The sequence below is a fragment of the Calidris pugnax genome, unplaced genomic scaffold, assembly GCF_001431845.1.
Source record: "Calidris pugnax isolate Ruff unplaced genomic scaffold, ASM143184v1 scaffold11, whole genome shotgun sequence".
Lineage (NCBI taxonomy): Eukaryota > Metazoa > Chordata > Aves > Charadriiformes > Scolopacidae > Calidris > Calidris pugnax.
The window spans coordinates 12,349,041-12,372,799 of NW_015090803.1; the positions used below are offsets into that span (position 1 = coordinate 12,349,041).

Here is a 23,759-nt window from a genome sequence, read left to right on the forward strand (position 1 = left end):
TCCTTTTTTTTTTTCCCAGTCTCCCTACAGGTTTGGTCTCCTCCAGCAAATCCTTGGAGAAAGCTGAATAGCTACTTTGCATAAAGTAGTAAAAGACTTGCCTTCCAGTACTTTATCTATATTTTCTTATAATCCGATTTAGTGTGGAATACAAGTTTGAAAAACCCTTAAATCTTCCTGTAATTCTTCTACAGCCGTTCACAATGGATTTGTACAGTGCAAAGTGGAAGACATTTGGGTTCAGAATAGTGATAAGTTTTCAAAAAAACCCCAAAACACCCAGATGAATCGTTTTTCTTTGCAGTTTCACAGATTTCACTATTGATACCCTTCCCCAACTAACAATACGTAGACATAGACAATCTGCAGATAAAGGAATGTGGAGTTTCTATGTATATATTCTTCCATAGAGAGGAAGTTACCTTTTATAAACCATGTAATTATCAGGAAAAAAAGATTTATGCATTGCATATTTAAAATCCTGTTGTCCTTCTTGTTTTGCACAGCTTTAGTTTTTCTTAATATTTAAATAAGCATGCAATGGAAAGCAAAAAACATGGAAGCAGAAATGCTATAGAGGGTGTAGGATGAGTGTATAGAATAGAAACACTATAGAGCATGTAGAATAGGATGTGAAAACTTGCTCTGTAAAGTCTGATATGAAAAAGAGAATGGTTCTTGTCAGCTCGACAATCACAGTTTGTCACTGAAAGTGAGAGGACTTTTTTGGCCTATTTTTCACCATTTTTCTGTTGTTGTTAGCTGTTGAGAAGCGGCAAAGCAAAAACTATTCAGGATGTAACAGGGTGATCAGAAAACCAGAACGAACTGGAATTTGTCTTCAAGTTATCTCTTCTTGGGGGTATAAAGGGATTAATGACTTGGTGCTGGCATTAGGAATAATTATATCTGGCTTAGCTGGACAGGGTGTCTAATATTAGCAACAGAGCAAACTGTATATTCTTGATACAGTTTGAGCTATTGAACATGTTTGTAATGTAAATGTGTATACAGTATTGTTTTAGCTGTGATAGTCTAAAGACCCTGGTTGGTGCACATGCATACTAGTAAATGATATGTGAACATAAAAATTGCTGGGTGGATAGTTAGAAAGGTGTATCTGTCTGTAACACTGGAATATTTTTCTACTTTTCCTTCTTTACTCATTCTATGTGATAGCTAAACTGAAATATTTGCTTTTTAAAAACTGTCCTCAAATAATTTAGTAAAAAGAGTTTAACTTTTTCTCCATTTGACAAAGGCATTTCCTTTAGGTTAAGTCTCTTTTCATGTCTGTGTATCAAGTTATTAATGTGAGACTGCTCCCTTTTACCACTGTGATAGCTTAAGAAAATGCTCAAGTTTGGGAAAAGCTTACAGGTGTTAGACATGGCAACACTGTGAAGTGCACTGATTTGTTAAATGTGCATCACAGACAATTTCTGGCTACAGATCTGTATTTATCTCTGTCCTAAGGCTTAGTAATTGATACCCTGCCTAGAGAAGAGGGTGGAGAAGGGAGAAAATAAACCATTGAAAAATGAAATTTGTTGTGTAAACCCATGTGAGAAACCCATATTGCCCTCCTGGCATTTAAAACCATACCCTCACATTGAGTTAATATTTGAAGAGTTGCCCTCTTGGAGAGAAAGTGTCTGATCTGGTTAGAGAGGTAAGTGGGCACATGGAAAGCAGCAGGGACCTCTCTGATTTTTGGAGTGCAGGGGAATATACGGTGACTTCTCTTATAGATATATTGCTGGGTCCTTTAGTTACCGGCTGAAAGCAGATGTTCCCTGGGTAATTCAGTGTGTCAGAACATCCCATGTCAACATGCTACTCTTGCCATCCCTCAGCCACCATGACTGTATCTTGCAGAACGACTTGTGTATCACAGAAAGATGGGAAGAGCAGTACCAACTGCTGCCCGTGAGACTGGTGTCTACGCTGCCTCATTTCACCTGGGGAAAGAGAGAGAACACACAGCCCTTGAGAAACTATCTCAGGAGAAGCTGGTGTGAATTGGTTATTGAACAACAAACAAGCACAGTGCCCACTTTTAAATTATTTTTATGCCTACAATACTCACACACATTCAGTGTGGTGAGATCGCTGCCTAAGGCTGCCCCCAAAAAGCTGCAAGAACAGGAGCCCATTGAACTTGTGCTGGTTCTGCTGCATGTCTTAATGGAGCTTTGAAATGCTTGAAATTGTCTTTGAAATGAAATATTCCATAGCTGCAAGCTAACTGCATACTTTGTAATAATTGCTTAGTCAAATAAAGGAAAATTGTGAGGAACAAAGAAAAATTAGATTGATGGCTAGAAGAAAATGGTTAAATAAAAAATTCATGAAGAAGAGAAATTAAAAAGAAATAGCATAGCATTGCAGGCTTTTGCACAAAGACTTCCCTTCCAATGGGAGTTTTTCTTTTCCGACTATCACTGTTCATTTTGTTCCCCCTGTTGCTACAAACACTAGAAAAAGTTTTTTCTGTGGGAATAATGGGGAAGCTGGTCACAAATTTATGCAGACACTGGGACACAGAATGAAATTTGAAAGCAGAGCTATGCATTTCACTGCCATTCTGAGTAGGGCTATGGTGCACTGTAAATAATTAATGACTTGACTTCACTGGAATTGCCTTTTTTTTTTTAACTCTTAAATCAACTGTGACTAAACAGAAAAACACCAGAAAAACTTCTGTTCATAATTATCAGCTCTTGCATCCCTTCCTCATTCAAATGCACTGCTCTTAGTGGCCATTAGTAACACAGAATGAAAAACTGGCAGTGAATGAATTCTCTTATGCTTAACCTTTCTTTTTTTTCTGGTTAAGACCAGCAAATCATCATTTGTGGACATGTTTTAATGTCCAGAAATATCTGAGGAGTGTGCAGTTGTTTGTTGAGAACAAATTCTTTTTGAAGAGTCAGTACACCCTCAGGTTTTGTGTCCTTGCTTTGGCATGAAAAACCATTCTGGAATGATTTTAAATTACAGTGTATTTAGGATGAAAATAGAGAAGATAGTTACAGTGAACAGTAGGACTTCAGGGAAATACCTGCAGGCTAGTGCAGGCATTTTAAACTCTGAATATTATTATAAAGTCTTTAGGTGACGTCTGGTAATAGATATTTAATCTAGCAAAAAAGCACTTCCATTGTTTACTTGTTAAAGTAATTTAACAGCTGAGCGATGCTATGACTAAACAGAAAAACACCAGAAAAACTTCTGTTCATAATTATCAGCTCAACTTGTACACTTGCATCCCTTCCTCGTTCAAATGCACTGCTCTTAGTGGCCATTAGTAACACAGAATGAAAAACTGGCAGTGAATGAATTCTCTTATGCTTAACCTTTCTTTTTTTTCTGGTTAAGACCAGCAAATCATCATTTGTGGACATGTTTTAATGTCCAGAAATATCTGAGGAGTGTGCAGTTGTTTGTTGAGAACAAATTCTTTTTGAACAGTCAGTACACCCTCAGGTTTTGTGTCCTTGCTTTGGCATGAAAAACCATTCTGGAATGATTTTAAATTACAGTGTATTTAGGATGAAAATAGAGAAGATAGTTACAGTGAACAGTAGGACTTCAGGGAAATACCTGCAGGCTAGTGCAGGCATTTTAAACTCTGAATATTATTATAAAGTCTTTAGGTGACGTCTGGTAATAGATATTTAATCTAGCAAAAAAGCACTTCCATTGTTTACTTGTTAAAGTAATTTAACAGATGAGTGATGCTATTAACAGACCACATGTAGGATGCAGACTTTTTTTGTTCAAAACATTCCTTTAGGGTTGAAATTTCTAAACAAATTCAAAGGCAATTTGAAGAGATCTAGCCTATATACAAGCTATTGGAATCACAGTTTATGAACTCTTTTTCTTCTTAGCATTTCCTCTGCATTTAGAAGAAAGAAATCATGATGTACACATACGCATGATTAAATTGGCTGAGTGATATACCTTGTTTTGATAACGTTGTTAGAAGGCAAAGAGTGTGAATAGATAGATGTATGATTGAGCATGCAGAGAGAGAGAGATGAATAGAGAGCTGAAAGCCAGTTGTAAAATATATGAACAAACATACAATTTTAATCTTCCCTTTGCTAATTTTTTTGAGAAAATTGCATTAGTAATATCTGTAGCATAGTTCTTGCAAAAAGTTTAAGAAAGGAAGCAAAAAAACTTCAAATCGTAGCAAACCAACCTTCCTTCCCGCTCCAACACTTTGGGGAAAAGCAAAAAAACCCTCAAATTGTAGCAAAACAACCTTCCTTCCCGCTCCAACACTTTGGGGTGCTCAAATAATTGAAGGTAGACATCCGGAAAACATATGATTGGGTATTAAAAATAAACTTTTAAGTTGTTTTTTTTTTTTAATAGCAGTAAGTATGATAATGGCACACTATGTTGAACAATTGCAGAAGTTTGTTGATAAGCATTCCTGCTTTGCTTCAGCTGGTGTACTGGGTTAGGTATTCCTGAAACTCCACCAGCACCCATACAGAGTAGAAAGTTGTGGAAATAATTAGATTTTCAATGTATCTTTGACTTCATGAGGATCACTGCACAGTCACATAGTTTGGTCAAGAACGAAAACGTGGTTGTTGACTTCAAGAACAACAGTTTCCAAATAAGTGTTTGTGAAACCTCCAACTTTAATAGTTGCATTGTATCATCCAAAAGATGCGCAACAGAATGAATAGATGACCTTTCAGATAGAGAACAAGCTGTTTACAATGTCTTTTCATTTACTGAGACAAAATCTTCTTTTTATGCAGAGATAATACTTTCCATCATTTTTAACAATATAAAGAATTTAATTGTTCTGTTTCTGAATGCAAGGGGTTTTAGCTATATGTCTTCAGATAAGGAGGACTCTTTCTAGACAATCTGTGTTAAATGCATTGATCTAGCTAGGTTTTTTTTAAATACAAAAAAACCAAACAAACTAACAATGGCAGTATTTTGAATCCCATGCTCACAGGGTGGGGTGTCATTAGCTATCCTTCCATGTGATATCCACATGCTATCTGGCTTTGAATGATATATGGATGAATTCATATTGCCATCCTGCACCCTGGCTATGGGGTCAATAATTTACTGGCAAGGAAGTCCAGGGCAGCTGTGACTGAAATTGGTCTAAATTGTTGTGAAATTGCAGTCTTGGTGTGAATAGCTGCTGGGATGCTCTCAGGTGCACACTTGAACACAAGCACTAGCTTGGACTGGAGCAGACCACGAACAAATAGAGAGAAAATCAGGCTCGGTCTTGCCTTTCCCATGTGAGGTATGGTTCAGCCCTTAGTCTTTGCAGTTGTAAATCCGCCACTTGAATAACAACTGGATAATCGGGTGCTAACTAGTAACAACTAGTTGTACTGGTAAAGTATTTTTTGCTCTCCAGTATAAGCAGAATTACTTCTGTTATTGTTCAGCCTCTGTCCATGTTCCTGTTCTTGTCTGACAAAGCAGGTGGTGCAAACCTATTTTTTTGTTAAAGGAAAAACAGGGCATTTGCTGGAATTCAAAGAAATATGGTGAACAGGAGCTCCTCAAAACTAGATGAAAATCTTACCGTTTTGGGTAACCATTGGTACCATTACTGGGAAGAAAAAACAAAACAAAAAAAACCAAACACAAACATTTTTATTTTGGGGGTAAAAAGAACAATATAATTCTCTTGTTTGCAGAAAAATAAAGATTTTGTTATTTGTGAACCAAGTGCAAATTCATTCCTAGCTTATACAACATTTTTTAAGAATTACAGAATAATTTCAGTTGGAAGGGATCTGTGAAGGCATCTCGTCCAACCCCTGCTCAAAGCGGGTCCAGTAAGACCAGGATGCTCAAGGCTTTGCCTGGGCAAGCCCTGAAAATACCTGATACTGGAGATTACATGGTCTGTCTTGAAAGCCTGTCCCGGTGGTTGACCTTTCTCACAGGAGGAAAAAAAGGTTCCTTGTATCTAAACAAATTTTCCCTTGTTGCAAACTCTGATGGTTGCCCCTTGTGATATTTGCTGCACACCTCCAGGAAAAGTCTGACTTGGTCTTACCTCTGCTCTGCCATTGGGTTGTTGAAGACCACCACAAGATTACCCCTGAGCCCTCTCGTGCTAGAGCAGACCCAGTCCTTTCAGCCTCCCTGCTGTGTAAAGGTTTGGAAAAATCCTAAAACTAGTGTGTCATGGGAATGAGGAATGAGAAAGTTACACTGAGATCCGTTTATCTTGACAACCTGAGGTGCTACAACTGCAGTGGGTAGAGACAGTTTGTCAGCAAGTACCTTAAACCCATTTTTTGTATGATAGAAAACAGGTGGAGGAACATCAGAAGAAGCAAAACAACTTCAGTAATGTAATTACATAAACCTTAGAGAAAATGTCTCAGGTGCTTACAGCGATGCCCACAAGATTAACCCGCTGAAGATTTGAATATATGTATTTCACAGTTCTCAGCTACTGCGTGTAGACGTTAATTGTGCTACATGGCAATCGTGGTTTTCTCTCTCCTGTTACAAAGAGCTTTGCTTCTGAATTTCCAGAGCAACTTACTTGGTAGGAAGGCCGGTTTGCATGTAGCGGAGCCAACCAGGATGGTGGTGTTCATGATAAGCACTATTTTTCACTGATTCCTGAACTGTGGCTATTTTGTACACATTCATGCTTGTTGGTTTTAAAAACTGTGGATGTGCTTGTTAAATAAAGGATTTGATCTCTGCAGCAGCAACATGTTGTTAACTGTTTGAAACTTTAAGTTTGATGTATTCTGCATGCTTTGGACCTTTTTTTGGTGGGGGTAAGGGGTCCTTTTCCTGCCGTGCACTCTTAACAGGAGTAGATATTCTCTTCCTCCTCTCAGTAATAAATTGTACCTTGGGCTTTTTTGTCTTCCTCTGCAGAAACTCTCCTGGATGACTTCCTTCTCACGTACACAGTCTTCATGACGACTGATGACTTGTGCCAGGCACTTCTGAGGCAATATCCTTTTACTAAGTGTGGTATTAACAGGGGTCACACACCTACATTTAGGCTTATATATCGCCAAGCCTTATATCAAAAGTAGTAAACTGCACACCTGAGAAAATTAATTTTGCTTCTTGCATATTGGTATAATTGAAATACAACCCTGCATGATTATTTTGATGTTGCATGTAAAAACGGTGAGAAGTGAGAACAAATATTTATTATGGTGTGCTTAGGGGATGGACTGCATCTGGGGTTTTGGCATCACACCCCGTGAAATGCATCAATAAGTGGGAGAAACTTAGGAAGAGAACAATGGGAATTATTAGAATTCTAGAAAAAAAAAAAAAGACCTACAAAGAAGGATTTAAAGAATTGGGATTGTTTTACTGAAAAAGGGGAAACTATAAATGAGATAGTCTTCAGGTACCTAAAGAGGAAGGGAAGAATCTATTCCTGTATTGATTCCAAATGGGACAAGAGGCAATGAGAGTAAATTGCTGTAAAACAGTTTCATGTGAGATGCTACATTAAGAAAAGAAACACTGAAGTCGAAAATGAGACAGTAGAATCTTTGATATTGGATAATATTAAGAAGAAACTAGAAAATATATTCCAAGGATAGCATTGGGTATATGTGAGCCTCTCTTAGGGTGGACTAGTTAGGGGGTACTCGGTTGGACTAGTTTAGTTGATCTTTCAGGGTCTCTTCAGTCCACTTTTCATAAGGTTTTATGATACTTGGCATTCAGTTTGAATCTGTAGCTTCCCCGAGTTCAGGTTATATTGTTTTCTGAACTCAAAGAGGTTGTGAAGGAAGAGATTCGAACTGGAAACATTAAATCCAAATTTGGATACAAGTTCCCCTAATTGGCACTTGCCTGTAAATAGAGAGAAAGATACATTCACCTGTTAAAACATTTAGTATTTGCATAGCTGAGGAGTTATTAAACAAAAAAAATTCTTGCTCTGAAGTTGAACGTACAAAGCTAAAGCTGCCTCTGAATAGGTCTGTATCCAAAACATACACCTTTGTGTATGTGCATACTTCATATGAATGCTTGAAAGATGTATGGAAGCAGACACCAAACTCATAGCAGCCAAGCAATCTTCTGTCTGCTGGTTTGGTTTGAAGTTACACAAACTTTTCTAACTGCTACAAAGATAACACTTAAAATGGAGTTAAAACCTCTTCAGACCTATGTGTTAACTCTTAGAATACCTCTATGTGTGTAATACATTTCAGAATATGTGACAAGAAAAATGAGTAAGTATTTTACAGTCTCTGTTCCTTTTATCATGTGATACAGTGTATAAGTCTTAACTTATTTTGAGGTAAAAGAATTTTTTTCTTGTATTTCCAATTACTTCAATAATCTGTGGGCTATTGTTTGAATGAACTTGTAGCTATAATGTGAGCTTGGTTTTCTGTTTTTTTTTTTTCTCCTTTTCTTTTTTTCCCCTGTATCTTTTGTGATGAAAACATCATCTTTCACCTAATCAAAGAAAGAATAGCAAAGGGACAGGAACAATGTACAAAGTGGGTATCTTCTGTCATTTGGTGTTTCTGCTTTGTGAATAGAGAACAATGGTGGAAATAGATTCTTTCACCTTCTTTTTTATTTTAATATTTCTGCCAATAGTGTAATTTGTGCAGGGGAAAAGAAACCGGCTTCCTCTGCCTGGGGTTTTTTTGTTGTTGTTAATGATGCATTGTCCTCCTTCCTACAGACATTCCTGTTGGCATCAGTGTGCAGGACAAAGGTTCATTCACAGTTGGGCAGAAAAGATATGACTCAACATTGTATAATTCATTTTGAATTTATTTTACTTTTATAGACTCACCTCTCTAATCTATAAAAGAGAAATAAAAATCCTGTTGGCACAGGAGATGAGCTGACATTTCTATTACTGAGCATTTCATTATCCAAATAGTTTGATGAAACTCCCTAAAGCTCCAGATGGGATAAAACATATAAAGCTGAGCAATGTAGAGGAAAAAAAAATCTTTCATTAGCAAATTAGATGATTGCAAAGTATTTTTCATCACTTAATTTTTAAGTTTAAGTGAGACCTTAGTATTTGTTCCTTAACCTGCTGCACCTATTGTGCCAAGAACCACCAAGGGAAAGAAGATGACTCTGATGTGTCCTGTAGGAAACGAAAAGTCTTGCATTTGGTGTCTCAGTGGACTTCTCTGTACAAAGACTGGTTACATGAAGACGAGCATTTAAAACAATTTTTAAAGGTATTGAAACACTTTCCGATGTGTTTCAGCACTGTTTAATTATGATATGTTGTCTAAAAAGCCCCAACAGCAAAATCTTTAATGTAAAATGTTTTACATGTTTCTTCCTTGAATGCTTTAGAGATAGTCAGCTTGAAGAGAAAATCTATAAAGTCAATACATTCAATGTCAAAACCGTTACTTTCTGATATGAAACTAGAAAATGAGAAAACTTAGGAAAGTAAGAAAACTACAAAGGCATGGGTGTTCCTTGGACACAGTGGTTGTCTCTGCCAGAAGAGCATCCACAGTCGGTACCCAGAGGATCACGGATGAAGAGTTTTGTGATCCTTGTAAGAGATGCTACTTTGACTGTGGAGTGAAACGTTATTCCACAGTGTTTGTCAGGTGAACACAGAGAGCAGCACAGCTTTGTCTATTTTTAATAAATAAAAAGAAGTCCTTACATATTAGCAAAGACCTTCTGATCTTTCTGAATGAGTTCCAAAAACTTTTAGAATTCCCTTGTAAATTTGCAAATAGCCGTGTTGTCGATGACCTGAGATCCATGTGGTTGTTGATTTTTTTTCATTTTTTTTTTCCCCCCGTGCTGGTTGAAAGATGAAAGTATTTTAGTATTTGCAGGATCTTTCATTTTTCCTGATGAAAATCTTTTGTCTGCAACTGGAGGTCTTCTTGTTGCTCTTTTCAGTCATTCTCTGACAGCAAAGGGGTGAAACATTGAATTTGATTGCAAGAAAGTCTTAAGCTTCCTTTTTTGTTTATTTTTTTTTTGTTTTTGGAGTAGGACACACTGCCTGTGGAAGCAGAGATCTTGGGATTTGTGCTGTTTGGTACTGGATGTGTAGTGCTGTCCTGGAAAGGGGACATTGTCCCAGCTGTCAGTTAGGTTACACTGCGTTGCACGTATCTTGATGCAGGGCTTGTCTTTCTGGCCACGGAGGTGTGTGACTGTGTATTGTCACACAATTGCTCTGCTTGAGGCTTCTGTGCAACACCAAGCAGTGGTGATGTTAATGATGGTTGAAGTTATACGTGCAAAAACAATATATAGGATTGAAGGCCAGAATCACTCATGCTGAAATTATGAATGTCAGGGTGTTAATTGGATAAAAACAAACCTGATGATTCAGCTCATACGTTTGATCCTTATTTTCTTGAAAGGGAAAGAGAAGGATCTGTATGTATATGCTGAAAATGTGTAGAGAAAATATTTTCTATGATTTTAGTCATGACAACTAGTTCTGTTTATTTGTCTGAGGTACTGATTTTTACATTTAACTGAGGTTCCTGATTGATGATATTCAGCCAATGCCTTCCCCAAAAATAAGATGTAGGGTTCGTTTATCTATTCATTTATTTATTTATTGGTTTACAAATAGGAGCATGTTGTTACTTGTTTGTGAGAGACATCAACACCATGTAAAATGCATGCAAACATGAGGAAAAGTGAAGGAGAGCTTCCTCCATTTTAAAGTCTTAATCAAATGAACCTGTGTATTATCATTTTGGACAAGTGATGATGGTGTGGTGTGGTGTGTTCTGAAGTGTCAGAATGTGTTGTTCTGACCTAACCCAGATTTCATGTAACAGCCACAAGTGTTGCTTTAAGTTTTGTGGTTTGTAGACAAATGAGTGTCTACATTTTGCCCTCTCACTCCATGATGGTACAAAGAGTGTTTCTCCAAAAGCGAGCTGGATATTGACCAGTCTGGAAATTTAAACAGGAACATTCTCTCCTTGTGGATCTTGCATAAATGTAATGATCAAATTTGTTTTAGTAAGCTAGTGCCTGAATTGATTTAGACCGCTGATGTGATGCTTTAGATTTATGTTTGCATTATCAGATGTTTGCAAATACTGTTTTATTTTGTAGACGATATACAGGAATGTGTTAGATGATGTGTATGAATATCCCATTCTTGAGAAGGACCTGAAAGAATTTCAGAAGATACTTGGGATGCATCGTCGTCAGTAAGTATTGATTATATTTGTGATCAAGTGTCCTTTCATGTAGAGTGTAATTTATTTTTGTTGTCGTCTTGCTGTAATTCAGTAAAGTGATGAGTGATACAAGTACTATATTCATTTTTACAAATCATCTCTTCTATAAACTAAAGCTAAATTATTCAGTCTTCTCTGATGTTTGTTGAGTGGTGTGTGTGGTTCAGCAGTCGCTCCCGATCAATTTTGGTTGGGATGACTTGCAAGTAGTATGATACTTTGTGGAAAATCTGGCAGAATTTCCCTTGGAAGCTGCAGTCTGTGACTTCAGATGGTACCTTCATTCTCATTCTCTCTCTGCAATCTGCAGTACTGAGCAGCAAATCTCTTTTGCAATAGTCATCTCAGGGTTATTATTTTAATAATAATAATGGTATTTGTAAAAGATATTTCCTTGGCACGTTTTTCTCCCAACTGGAGTTTTTTTCTGTGGTTTGGCCATTGGGGAAGTAGAAAGAGCTGTGTCCCTGAGGGTGACCCTGACTCCTTACTCTGGGGGCCCAGGCTGTGTCCGTGTTCTCTGGCAGCATTGCTTTTCCCTGCATCGATTGGGCAAGTCACAGATAAGTTTTCTGACTGAGCCAGATGCCTTTAGCTTTCCCTGAAGGAGCTCTGCAGCCATTCTGTGGTGACCATTTAATGCTAAAAACTTTCTGATGCCGTCAACTTTTTAATAGCTAAAACTTCCTTATCCTAATCTGTGGATGGAAAGAATAATTCGGATTTTCCTTTTCGTTTCAGCACTGTAGATGAATATTCACCTCACCGAAAGGTAATGCAGACCTAATTGTTGCTGGTTGCTAGATAACTTATCATCTCACTTTCTTCCCTTCTGCCTGCTTTACTTTCTTTTCTTGCCTTCTCAATTGGAAGTGACTGGTGGCCAAAAACATGACAGGATACATCAGTGAGGTTAGACCTGCAACGTTGCTTAAGGAATTTTTTTTTTTCCTACGGGTGCAGCCTGGTTATCAGCTGTGTGAGTTAACCTGCAGTGGCTGTGACAGTATTAGCATCTTAACAAGGTGCTCTGAGATGTCAGAATTCAGGAGAGGCCCAGGAGCGTGTCCTCACCAGGCTGGGGAGGGATGTAGCAACCTGAGCAAACCAGGCTGAGCGCACACATCGACTATGGATGTCAAGTAGGCAGAGCAAAGGGGGGATTTGTTGTGACAGGGACAGAGAAAGAAAGAGAGGAACATGAATCCGTCTGTTTAACTGGAGAGAGAAGATGCAGCCAGAGTAAGCTGGAGTGCAGGCTGCACAGAGCTGAGTTGCTGTGCTCGACAAATTTACTGGGCTGAAGCTGAAGTGTGTAATAAGCTTAATATGTTACTGCTGAAACGTGGAAGGCAGAGCAAGAGACTGTAGTGAAATTGCTAAATTTCCTATTGGTACCTAGGAAATGCGTATAAGAATAAGTGTATAATATATATCTGGGCTCTGATCATGGCTACAGAGAACCTTGAGTCATGTGGGCTGCTCAGCTTGGGCATGTCCTGCTTCCTCCAAAATCCCCACGTAAGGCAACTCCCAGTTCACCGATCCAAGAAAGGGTGGGTGGATTTCCTATACAGAAACCTTTTTGGCCAGGCGTATGGGCTGAATGCTGTGTTGTGTGAATTACTGCTTTGTAAAGGACAAGGATGCAGAGAGTCACTGTTGTCTTGCTTTTTTCTTTTTTTTTTTTTTTTTTCCCACACTCTCTCACAGAACAAAACCTTTTTCCACCAGTTCAGTCTGAAGGAGAACTGGCTGCAGCACAGAGGAACCATGAATGAAACAGAAGAAAGTAAGTATGATTGAAAAGAGTGGAGGAAAAACTCCCAAACTGCGAAATTGTTTCTCAAGGGCTGCCCATAATGCAGATTTTTTTTGACAGCTTCTGACCAGTACCTTAGGCTCACAAAAGAAGAAAGATTTGACTGTGTAATGTCAACTTCCCACCTCCTACTCTGCAGGGGTTGGTTCAACAGTGACATGGCATCTCAAGGGCTTTTTGCCCCCATTGGGCTCCTCCAGCAGCCCTGAGGCAGAGCTGGGTGCCTCCCAGGAATGCTGGCAGCCCATCCACCAGGAGTTACTCCTGCTCTATTTCGTGCTCTCGGTCTCTTGACCTAGATCTCAGTTGCAAAAGGTGAATGAATAAGCCTGTCACGTGGAACGGGGCAGGATCTGCTAACTCTGGGAACCTGCCTTGGTTCCTTCTCTCCTCGGAAAATGTCTCTGTGTGGAGGGCAAGGTGCCACTTCGCTTTAATGTCAACCATTTCTTAATGCAATTTCCCTTCCAAGCTACTAATGCAGTGGCACGGCAAGGCTGTCACCCTCCTGTAACGCCCGTATGGAGAAGGGGGCAGAGGGGAGGATAACACCGTGTAGAGAGAACAGGCAGAAGGACCTCCTACCTGGAAGTCTCACCATAGGACGATGGATCTTCGGTTCTCCCTGGGAACAAACGTCCGGAAGTTTATTTGAAGTCAGGGTATTTTTAGTGCTCGTTTGTGACAGAATAAAAACTGAGCTCCTTCAGTGCCAAGTCTTTCCACACAATACATGCTGCTGATAGATATCCTCCTTCCGTGCTTCAAATACAAGTTTACGTGAGGTTTGTGTTATCAAGGCTGCTTCTAAAAATGTCACTTCTGGATGGAAACCCCCCCCAACTCATTCTTCTTAAAAAGTCAGGCACAGCTCACGGGTGAATGAGGAGGGAAGTGAGCTGGCACCAGAGAGGGGACAGACCACATGGCTGTGGGGACAGGAAGGGCAGGACCCAGAAAGGCCAACCCTCACTGGGTTAAATTGCTTTTATCTCATTTCTGGAGAGCATGAGCTGCAGAATGTGATGGGATTGAGTGCATGAAATAGCAAAAGTGGGGTTGGGGAGAGGAGAGACAGACGCTGAGGATGGACATCTAAGTTGGTGTGATGGAGCACTACTGAGCAATGGGGCTTGTTGGGTTTGTCCAAGCCACACCATGCCACTTGACCAGAGGCATTTTACCCCCTACTGTAACCATTACAGTGTGACCTGTAGCCTATGGCTGCTTCCTCCTACTGGCATTCCCTCCTGCATCTCACAGAAGAGCAGCAGAGGCTTCTGGAAGAGAGGACATGGTCCATGCTAACAGATACCACAGACAGGTCATTTGAGAGGTGCCTCAGGGAGCAGGCCTTGGGAGAATCAGCGTGATAGCTGTGCTTGAGAACCTGACCTGTGTGGGTTGGTTTAGTTCAATGTTAAAGAAAGGATATGTCAGTAGCCCAATTATAAATTAACATATTGCTGTCATCTTCCCGTCCCGAATGACAGTGAGAGGGAGATTTCACACAGATTCACTGTAGGCAAGTTGTGTTGCACGCTGCATATGGAGGCCAAATATTTCTGTCACATTTTTTTAATATATTTTTCTACCTAGTAGTTTAGTATGCAATTTGATGTCTCTATCTTCTCGTGATTTATATCCATTCCAAAGAGAGATTCTGCCATAGGATCAGCATCTGATTTACAGTCTGTCAGCAGAGACAGGTGAAGAAAAAATTACAAAATTAAATTACTTTTCTTCCCCAAGGTTAAATGTTCCTCCTTCCTTCTCATCTTCATTTTTTCTTTACTACAACACACACAAAAAATATATATATATTCTCGAGGAGAGAGTTCTTAACCACTTATGGCATATTCTCAGTTAATGAAAGTGCCCTGAAGCCATGAAGATTTGTAGGACAAACAAAGAGCTATTGCTACATACATCTGTCAATAAAAATAATTTCAAAATGGAGCTTTCTGGAGAAGAAAAGTTTTGTCTTATACTGGTGTGTGGTAGCAGCCTGTCTGCAATAAGAAGTGCTAGAGTAGAAGGAAGTGGAAAGCTTCATTAAGCATTGAAGTGAGTGTGAAACCAAGAGCTGTGGTGATTCTCATTAGCAGATGCAGTTTTTGAAATATTTATGCAAGTCTGCAGCTCTGCTTCTGCCCTTTTTAAGTATGGCAGCTGCATTTCAAAGAACTGCCTACAGCAAACTCGGCAAAAGGTGTATAAACCCAAAATTCTGGCAAGCAGAAGGGAGCATCCCTTTTTGTAGCAGAAACAAAGTAGTGCCTGAGCTGACCACAGCGTTACTGCTGGGAATCTCCCTCCCGGGGCCTGACCAGCTTGTGGACTTCAGTGGAAGTGATGAGCCCGTGGAATTTCTCCAAACCAGGCCCTTTTATGTGTGCTGCCAGTGGTTCAGGGAAAAGAGTTGTCAGAACTAATTGTGTTGCTCTTTGGGCAGCCTCTGCTGGTGCTAAAATGCCCTGGCAGTGCCGGTGGTTTAGATGTCTAGACAGATAAGCCAGCAGGAGTGGCTGAAGAGCATGGAGCCAGCGCTCTTCTTGCGATGCCGCCTTTTCCAGGTGGAAGGGGAGGTCCAAAATAATTTCTGCAGCAGATATGAAATACACGGTGATTTATCTGAACCTAAATGAAAGGGCGAAAAGACGGCGACAGCTGAGTTTGCAAAGAAGATAAGCTGTAGAGGAGGCTGTCTGTGACAAATCCTCACGCTAGGAAGTCTTAAATAAGTATTGCTGTGGGGAGCTCTGTTTCTGTTTGTGTGGCCCTCTCATTTCCCAGGGAGAGGAGGTGGGAATGGGGGAAATGGTGATGTTTATGCTTAGTTCTGTGTCCCTGCGGGTCAGGGTGCAGCAGCCACCCTTCCTGCAGCTGCAGCAGCCGAGGCATCGCCGTGGTCGGGGCTGCGAGATTCTCCCCTGCTCTCCCTTCAGGTGTCTCTGCCTCCTGCTGAGCGTGTTTTTCTCCCTTTATGCAGTTTTCTGCCGTGTGTATATAACGGAGCACTCCTACGTCAGTGTGAAAGCTCAAGTGTCCACTTCAGCTCAGGAGATCCTGAAGATTGTAGCAGAAAAGATCCAGTACCCGGAGGAGGAGTTGGCGCTGGTGACGGTGGCGTTCTCTGGTGGTAAATGACTCCCTTTCATCTGATTACTTACCTCTTAGTGCATGGTGTAAGGGAGGGCTGACATTTTGTGGTGCAAAGGATACAGCTGTTCCTGTGCGGGCCCACAGCTGGATGACCACGGGAACAATGAGGAGCTGCTTCCCAGAGAGTCGTTTCCATGGCAACAGCTCATTCTTGAGTACTGTTGGATTCGGCATCTCCTCGCTGGGAAGGGAGTGCAAAGGACTCTCAGTCTCCAGCAGTACTGCAAGATTTTATTTTTTTCCCCACAGATAAATCTCCTGCTTTCGCATTTAAATTAATTTGGAGGCGATGAGGCATGGTTTGCTTTAAAAATATAAAAGGGAATAACAAATACTAAATCGGTGGCTGTTTCCTCACTTATGGCATGGGTAATGAATATTCTCCAGCAGAAGGGAGGGATGTTTGCACATATATTTGCACAGTTGAGAGAGAGAGCAGTCCAAGCAGTATTTTGTAAGCAGTCTTGCTTTAAAACTGTTATTTTCTGCCTATTATTGTAGTGTTTCTCATTGAACAGAAAGGCTTAATGTCTTTTTTAATGAAGATCAGACTGATCATGGGCTGATACTAGGGAGCAGCCAAACCCCCAAGATTTACTTTGGTTTTGATTTTTCTATTTGGCAGGTCTTGGTCAGATTGTTTTGCTCATTGTGGTGTCTTTTGGCTCTTAGGGAATATAGAGGAAGCAATTTAACTAGGCACATGGAAATGTGAAACTGGGTCTTCAAAAAGGGGCTAAGAGTGTAGAATATCTTGGCCATATTCTCAAATAACGTTAGCTGGTGTCAATCCCTTGGGACAAAGGATGCACCCTTAGGGATTCAGCACTCATTGCTGCTACTTTGTCCGTCTAGTTAAATGAAGTATACACAAATGCTGGGTTGTTCTGTTTGATTCATAAGTGGAAGGTCACATTTTTTCTCTCCCACGCTGAGCTCAATTCAATAGCCATTTTTTTGCAGGGCAGTGGTGGGGGTGGCAGGGAGATGGTGCCCTGCTCTGGCTATCGAGGGCATGGAGCAGCCACACGGGAGCATTACACGTAGGTGTCCTGGCCAGCCGGGCTACATCACTTGCAAACAAACTTTTTTTACCCTTGTGTGTGCCCAGACTCACCCCCAGTGCATTTTACAGCACCACCAAATCACTGTGCTGCTGCTGGAGTTTTTCAGGTCTTGCGCTCCTGTTTGAGAGCAGGGCAAGTTTTGCTCTGATAGCAATAAATCAGGTGCTAACTGCCTGCTTGGGTAAAGAAAACCAACAATTCGTAATTAATGAAGCACACTATTATCTTTAGACCACATTCGTTCCCAGGAAACCCACAGAATAGAAGCAGTTGCCACTTGGCTGTTCAATAAGAAACAATAATTAAAATGCAGGTACAATAGGGTTGTCATTTGTACATGACTACTGTAACACCTAAAGTGTTGTTTAGTCACGTTGCCTGAATTGATTGGAGATACCACAATTTCAGTATCGTTCTTATGCATTGTCACTCCTGTGCTGTGAGCAATAAACACTGCCCTGCCATGATTTTTTATTGTTTTTTTTGCTATTTGCATGATTCAGAGCTGTCATCTGCCATCCACGTGGAGGGCAGCAGTATGAGCTTTGGAGAATGCTTTTTTTTGCCATACTCCTGAAATGATCAAGCAAACTCTTTTTATTCAAAATCACCTTGAAAAAACCGTACTGGTATAGAATCAGAGAATTATCTAGGTTGGAAGAGACCCTTGGGATCATCGAGTCCAACCATCTACCCTACTCTACAAAGTCCTCCCCTACACCATGTCCCTTAGCACTGCATCTAAACGGCCCTTAAACACAGCCAGGGATGGTGACTCCACCACCCCCCTGGGCAGCCTGTTCCAGTAGGTAGTTCAACATAAATGTATTTGGTGTCAGTATGAGCATGGGTAAGAGGGAAAAGATTCTGAAATGGTGTTTGTCTCTCGGACTCCTGGTCTTACTCCTCCCTTATGGGCAACAAAAAGTCCAAGGTAGTTGTCAACATGCTTGTAGTGCTTTTGGGTCTACATCAATACAGTCACTGTAATCACATCTCATGTGTCGGGTCTCCAGAGGATTACTTGGAGCCCGCAGGACGAGACAGTTTTCCCAGGGCAGATTTTCAGCTGTGTTCTGGGTTTTGCTTTATTTTTCCCTGCACCTTTCTCTGGTGCACCCAAGATTGCCCAGAGCTGAATTTTTACTCTGAAGTGGAGAAAAAAAAAAAAAAAATCCTTTCTCTTTTCTAGCAGTTTGGTGTGTCCTGTTCTTTTACTCTGATGTTTCCTAAATGAGTAAGTCTGGAGGAATTTGTGTAAATACCGTACTCTTGGGCGCTGCTCCATGGGGTGAATTTGATGGTGTTGGGAGCCTTTAAACTTCTTTTCCTGTCGAATGGTTGTGGCTACTGATGCCATCTCCACCCCTGCTCTTGTCTGCCAGTGACACGCAGCAGCTGTCTCTGGAAGCTGAGACACTTTGCTCTAATGAAAGTCACGTTTACAGTAGATACACTGGGTTGAAATGAAACATTCTATAATGCACAGGAGGTTAGAATAGATGATTTAAGGGTTTCTCTCTGTTCTGTGTGAAGTCCAGGCTGAAAGCAGGTGCTGGAAGTTTTTCTGCTTGAGTCCAGCATCAGAGACATGTCACCTTTATTGTGCCTGAATAGTGTGGAGATGATGGTCCCCACAGGGACCTGATTTGATACTTAGCTACATTCTAAGAAGTTGATGTGGCTTTACAAATGTATTTGTAGTGTTTTTCTCATATTTATATACAGCTTTTACTCCTTTTTCTGAAGCTTTTCTATTTTGTTTTCTCTTTCTACAGAAAAACATGAACTACAACCAAATGACTTGGCTATCTCAAAATCCTTTGAGTCATCCAGTCGTATGTTTGTCTACCGAAAAGATCTGACTGATTCTTTGGTAAGGATGTGTATTGTATACTTCCCATTTTTGATTTGTCTGACTCCGGATCAAGAGCTTAATATTCCTCTCAGAGGGCTTTTTCAATACAGAGTTTATTTTTGGCTTCCTTAGTAAAGCTTACTGAGCTGCTCTGTACCTGAAAAAAAAATATATATCTTGTATTAACAGCAGTTATTTGACTGAACAGTAATGGAATTTGTTCATCAATTTCAAATAGACCAAAGCTTCTGGACAGCTTAAATCTTTCAATCTACATCAGCCTGGAAAAGCTGACTTGTGCTTGTACAGGACTGGGTAGGATAAGGATTATTCAGGGCCCATGTGACTATTTTTTATTCCTTTTCCTCCCCCTTTGTGCCCTGGTCCCACTTTAAGTGGCTGGTGCATAGTCATTCAAGGTGATGGGCAAACTCTGGGGAATTACTACAGGTAGAAATAGACGTGTGAGTTCTACCAAAATTATTTGATATCAGTGTGACTCAGTGGGGTGGCAGCTGCATGGTCAGTCTGTGGCTGGCATACATTGCTGGTGGTATGTCCTCTTCTCTTTCCTTCCTTCCTTCTGTCTGTCTCTCCATCCTCTCGCTGGTGCTGGGGAGGGGAGCGGGGTGAAGGGCAGTAGGTCTTTCTCATTCCCTCTGTCCTCAGAAACCGGGATTGCAGGCTCTGTCCCACCTTGATTCCCCAAAACCCCAGTGGGGCAGGAACAGTCAGGCCCTCAAAGAATTACTCTCTTTCAATAGTTTTCTGCTAATTATGCAGACGTTTCGAGGAAGGCGCAGGGGCTGTGTTGTCAGTACCCCTCGGATCCGTGCGTTCATCCCAGGGATGAGAAATGTCTATTTACATTTTGTTGGATCAATGTGCCCCAAAGAGCTGACACACCACTATCATTGTAATCTGTCATCCCCATTATCTCCGGCATTCCAACCACCTCGAAAAATGCTAATATTAAGGGAAGGTTTCCAGTGCAGACAGGTGACAGCCAATCTAGTTTCATTAGTTACATAATAAAAATCGCAAAACTTGCTGTAACTGTCAGAAACATAGCACCAAAGTAATGGCTTAACTGATAAGAATAATCTTTCATCTTGGCAGATGGTTCATGTGCCAAGTTTCAGCCTGATGAGGTAAAAAAACCCAAGGGAAATGCAAACCTTTGAAAATCCAAGCTAACAAAGGAAATATAAAGTGACCCTTAACAGCAACAGTACCAGTGCCCTCCACAGTAATATGCTAAGTAACTTTTATGAATCAGGACCCACAGCATTTTACTCTTTGTTGGTGATTACATTTGGACTAGATTAATCATGAAATGGATGGATTTATGTTATTTGTAAAGGTGGATTGGTGGGCAAGTTGTGTGTATTCTAAATCCATTATGTTTGCAGAATGATTCCTTTATCTTCTAATACAAAAATTTTCTAGTGTCTTAATTCTGCTTTTCTTTTTGGATGGTTTAAGAGATTTAATTTCATTATGCCGGTCAGTGTTTTGTATCCAAGGTTTAGAGAAAGAGAGAGGGAGAAGGCCTAATCCAATAGCAAATCATTGATCCTATTGATCCATTTCCTGTTTCAAGCTATTTATTAAATAAGCTATAAGTCTTTGATTTTGATTAGTGAGGGTAAAAACCCTCAGAGTGCACTTAGAGAAGATTACTTACTCAGCTCTGTTTGGTACCTTGGACCAGTAGCTGTTTCACTGCAGAACTTTTGGCACTTGCTGAGGATTTTTTTTGCTCTTGGCTATTGATTTAGAGCCCATTTGCTGAAAATGAGGAGTTGCAGCAAAGGTCTGTGAGAATTTTGGGAATCAACACCTGGGATCTTGCCTTAGAACTAACAAACTTTGACTGGAGCCTCTTCAATGCAATTCATGAGGTAAGAAGCACCGTGTCCACTTCCAGGTATATTCTCTGATGCAGCATTGTGCCATTACGATGTTGACATTGCACCAGCATTTTGGAGCATCAGTGTTCCTTGGTGCTCTGTTCACCATCATGACTGCATGATTTGGCAGCTCTCAGTAGTGGTGGCATTGAATTAGGTCCAGGAAGTGTGTCGTAATCCTTGATACTGAAAAAATTTGTCAAAGGTTTGAAACTTGCCTGTGCTGGGGCATGTCATGTGTTCCCTGTATACCTTGTGAGCTTTATTGAGATTTCCCTCAAGAGAGTAAAAGAGCATGATTATTCTCCAAAAACTGGCTGTATAAATATGTTGTATATGCAAATTGTCTTTTGCACTGAATAATGTTCCAATAAATATAAGACTCCACAAATAGGTGTCTTTGATATCACTTTAGCCACAAAAGAATTCACAATTTCAGCAATTTACATGGTCACATTACTGTTCTTGTTAGACTTCAGTGAGATAAAAAATACTGGGCAGACTTTATAAAATGGGATAATGGCCCCTGTCAGTGCCCAGTGGGTTGTTTCAATGACTTTGGTAGATTCAGGTGTGAGCTGCTGAACAAAATACAGTTAACAGTACAAAATGTCACTTGAAAATATCTTTCACTGAAAAGCATGGTGGCTTTCTGAGAAAACAAATGGGAAATTCCCTTACTTCTCGTCAGATGCTTTCCTTCATCTTTCATTTCAGGTTCTTTTATTCAGGTTAGACACTGTAAATCTAGAGCTGGTCAAGTTTATGGGTTGGTTTGGTTTTTTGTGTTGTTTTTGTTTTTTTTTCCCAGAAATCAATACCCACACCTCTGCTCCTGAAAACTTGGCTATTTTTAGGAAGAAGTTTGAATGGAAATTTTTCAGATTCTGCAATGGTCTGATATAGTTGCTTTTTCATACTGCAACAGAGGAGATTAAATACAGAAAGATACAGATTGCTTATGTGCTATCTCTGGCTGTAGCTAGAAGTGGAACTGCAGGAAATCTCACAAGAAAAGCACGTCTTGCAGGACTTTCAGTCCCCCTGCCTACTGTAATAAGCCTCTGGACTTTGCTGTGGCAAACCTGGACCCCGATTCATTTGTGACTGGTTCATGGATAATGCAAAAATAACCATCTGTAACCAAGTCTTGTTTCAAAAACACACTTCTAAATAATTTATAGTTCATTTACATTTTATTTTTTTTTATATCCCTAATAATGTTGTCAATGTCTTCCAGCAAGAGCTGATATACTTCACGTTCAGCAGACAGGGCAGCGCTGAAAACACCGAGAATCTCAGTCTTCTGCTTCAAAGATGCAACGAGGTCCAGCTTTGGGTTGCCACTGAGATACTCCTCTGCAGCCAGCTCTGCAAACGTGTACAACTAGTCAAAAAGTTCATCAAGATTGCTGCCCAGTAAGTTACTAAAGTTGCAACCAAAGTCCTTGAATTCAAATGCTTTATTTGATGAGCAGGGAAATAGGGGCAAAAGCAAAGGAAGAAAACTAATTTTTCATCCTGTGCTTTTTTGTCATTAGTTAGATTTGATGGTCTATTCTTGCGCCATTACCAAAGAGTGCTGGCATTTATTCTGTGCCTTGGAATGGAATACAAATATATACTATACACAGAGAGTTCTTTTCTCTGTAATCACTCTTATTTTAGTAACCAAGGGAATGGAGCAATTTAAATGTGTGCAACCATTCTCCTTGCCTCTCTCTCCACTTGTTGGTCTTCTGCAATATTTGAATATGCATGTTTGTAGAAAATGTATAATTTGTTCCTTCATCGACTGGGTTGATTTAATTTGCAAGGCACTTACATAGAGAGGACTGTTCTCTGCTGAAGCAGTGCCTTTGGTGAAATGAATTCTTCTAATGTAATCTAGTGTAACTCACAAATGTGATTTGATTTAGTTTGCAAGTTGTGTGGTATCCAGTAATACGTTCATTTTCTGCCTTATCAATGGCCAAGTTTGGTCCAATTACGTCAAAAATGGTTGACGTAATGTTGCTTGCACCACAGGAGCATTAATTTGCATTCCTAGGAAGGTTTCATGTCTTTCCCACATGAATAGGGATATATTTGTCAACAGACTAAAATGTTGCTCCATTTCAATTAATTCCATGTCAGTGAAGTGAAAAGACAAAGTTTTTGGAGACTAGATCCAGTTGTCAGTAAACAGCAGAGGGGTTCTCCCAGTGCATGGCAGAAGCACCCATCATCACAGTTTGTAGCCAGTGGAATAAGGGGTACACAAATAAGTGAGTGTGTAGCTTGCTTGCGATCTTTCTTTAATCAGAAAAGCAGCTTTCTAAAAGAAGGCATTATCATATCTCACCAGTTCTGGAAGAGCTGGTGAAAGAGGGTGGAAGGATGGTGTGGTGAGCACAGGACTCTCATGGTGAGGCACAAGCCAAGCAGCCCTGCTGTGTTGTTTGTGACCAAGGCAGAGAAGTGGGAGCTGTGAGAGGTTCTGGCTGCTCCCTGTTGCTCTCAGCTTGTCAGGAAAGCACCAGGACTAAGATCTCGGGTTCAAGGTCTGTGTGCTTCACTGTCGAGGAACTCCTGAAGATGGAAGGCTTTTCAACAAGTGTGTCAATACATAGAAGAGAGACTTTTTTTTTTTTTTTTTTTTTTTGTGGTTAGATACCTGGGTGACTGTTACCAGGAGCAGGCGTAAGGAAGCTGTGGTTTATTATTTGT

At 40.3% G+C, this 23,759-nt stretch overlaps 1 protein-coding gene across 1 annotated transcript in view; it reads left to right on the plus strand.

Annotated features, from left to right (window-relative positions):
- RAPGEF5 (Rap guanine nucleotide exchange factor 5) overlaps positions 1 to 23,759 on the plus strand; it is a 179,989-nt gene that overhangs the window by 135,238 nt on the left and 20,992 nt on the right. Inside the window, exons 13-21 of the mRNA XM_014937639.1 lie at positions 6,910 to 6,988; positions 9,077 to 9,221; positions 11,098 to 11,195; positions 11,967 to 11,997; positions 12,939 to 13,017; positions 16,040 to 16,189; positions 19,058 to 19,155; positions 20,919 to 21,041; positions 22,291 to 22,469. Of these exons, the coding sequence (XP_014793125.1) occupies positions 6,910 to 6,988; positions 9,077 to 9,221; positions 11,098 to 11,195; positions 11,967 to 11,997; positions 12,939 to 13,017; positions 16,040 to 16,189; positions 19,058 to 19,155; positions 20,919 to 21,041; positions 22,291 to 22,469 (982 nt within the window). The remainder of the gene's footprint in view (positions 1 to 6,909; positions 6,989 to 9,076; positions 9,222 to 11,097; positions 11,196 to 11,966; positions 11,998 to 12,938; positions 13,018 to 16,039; positions 16,190 to 19,057; positions 19,156 to 20,918; positions 21,042 to 22,290; positions 22,470 to 23,759) is intronic.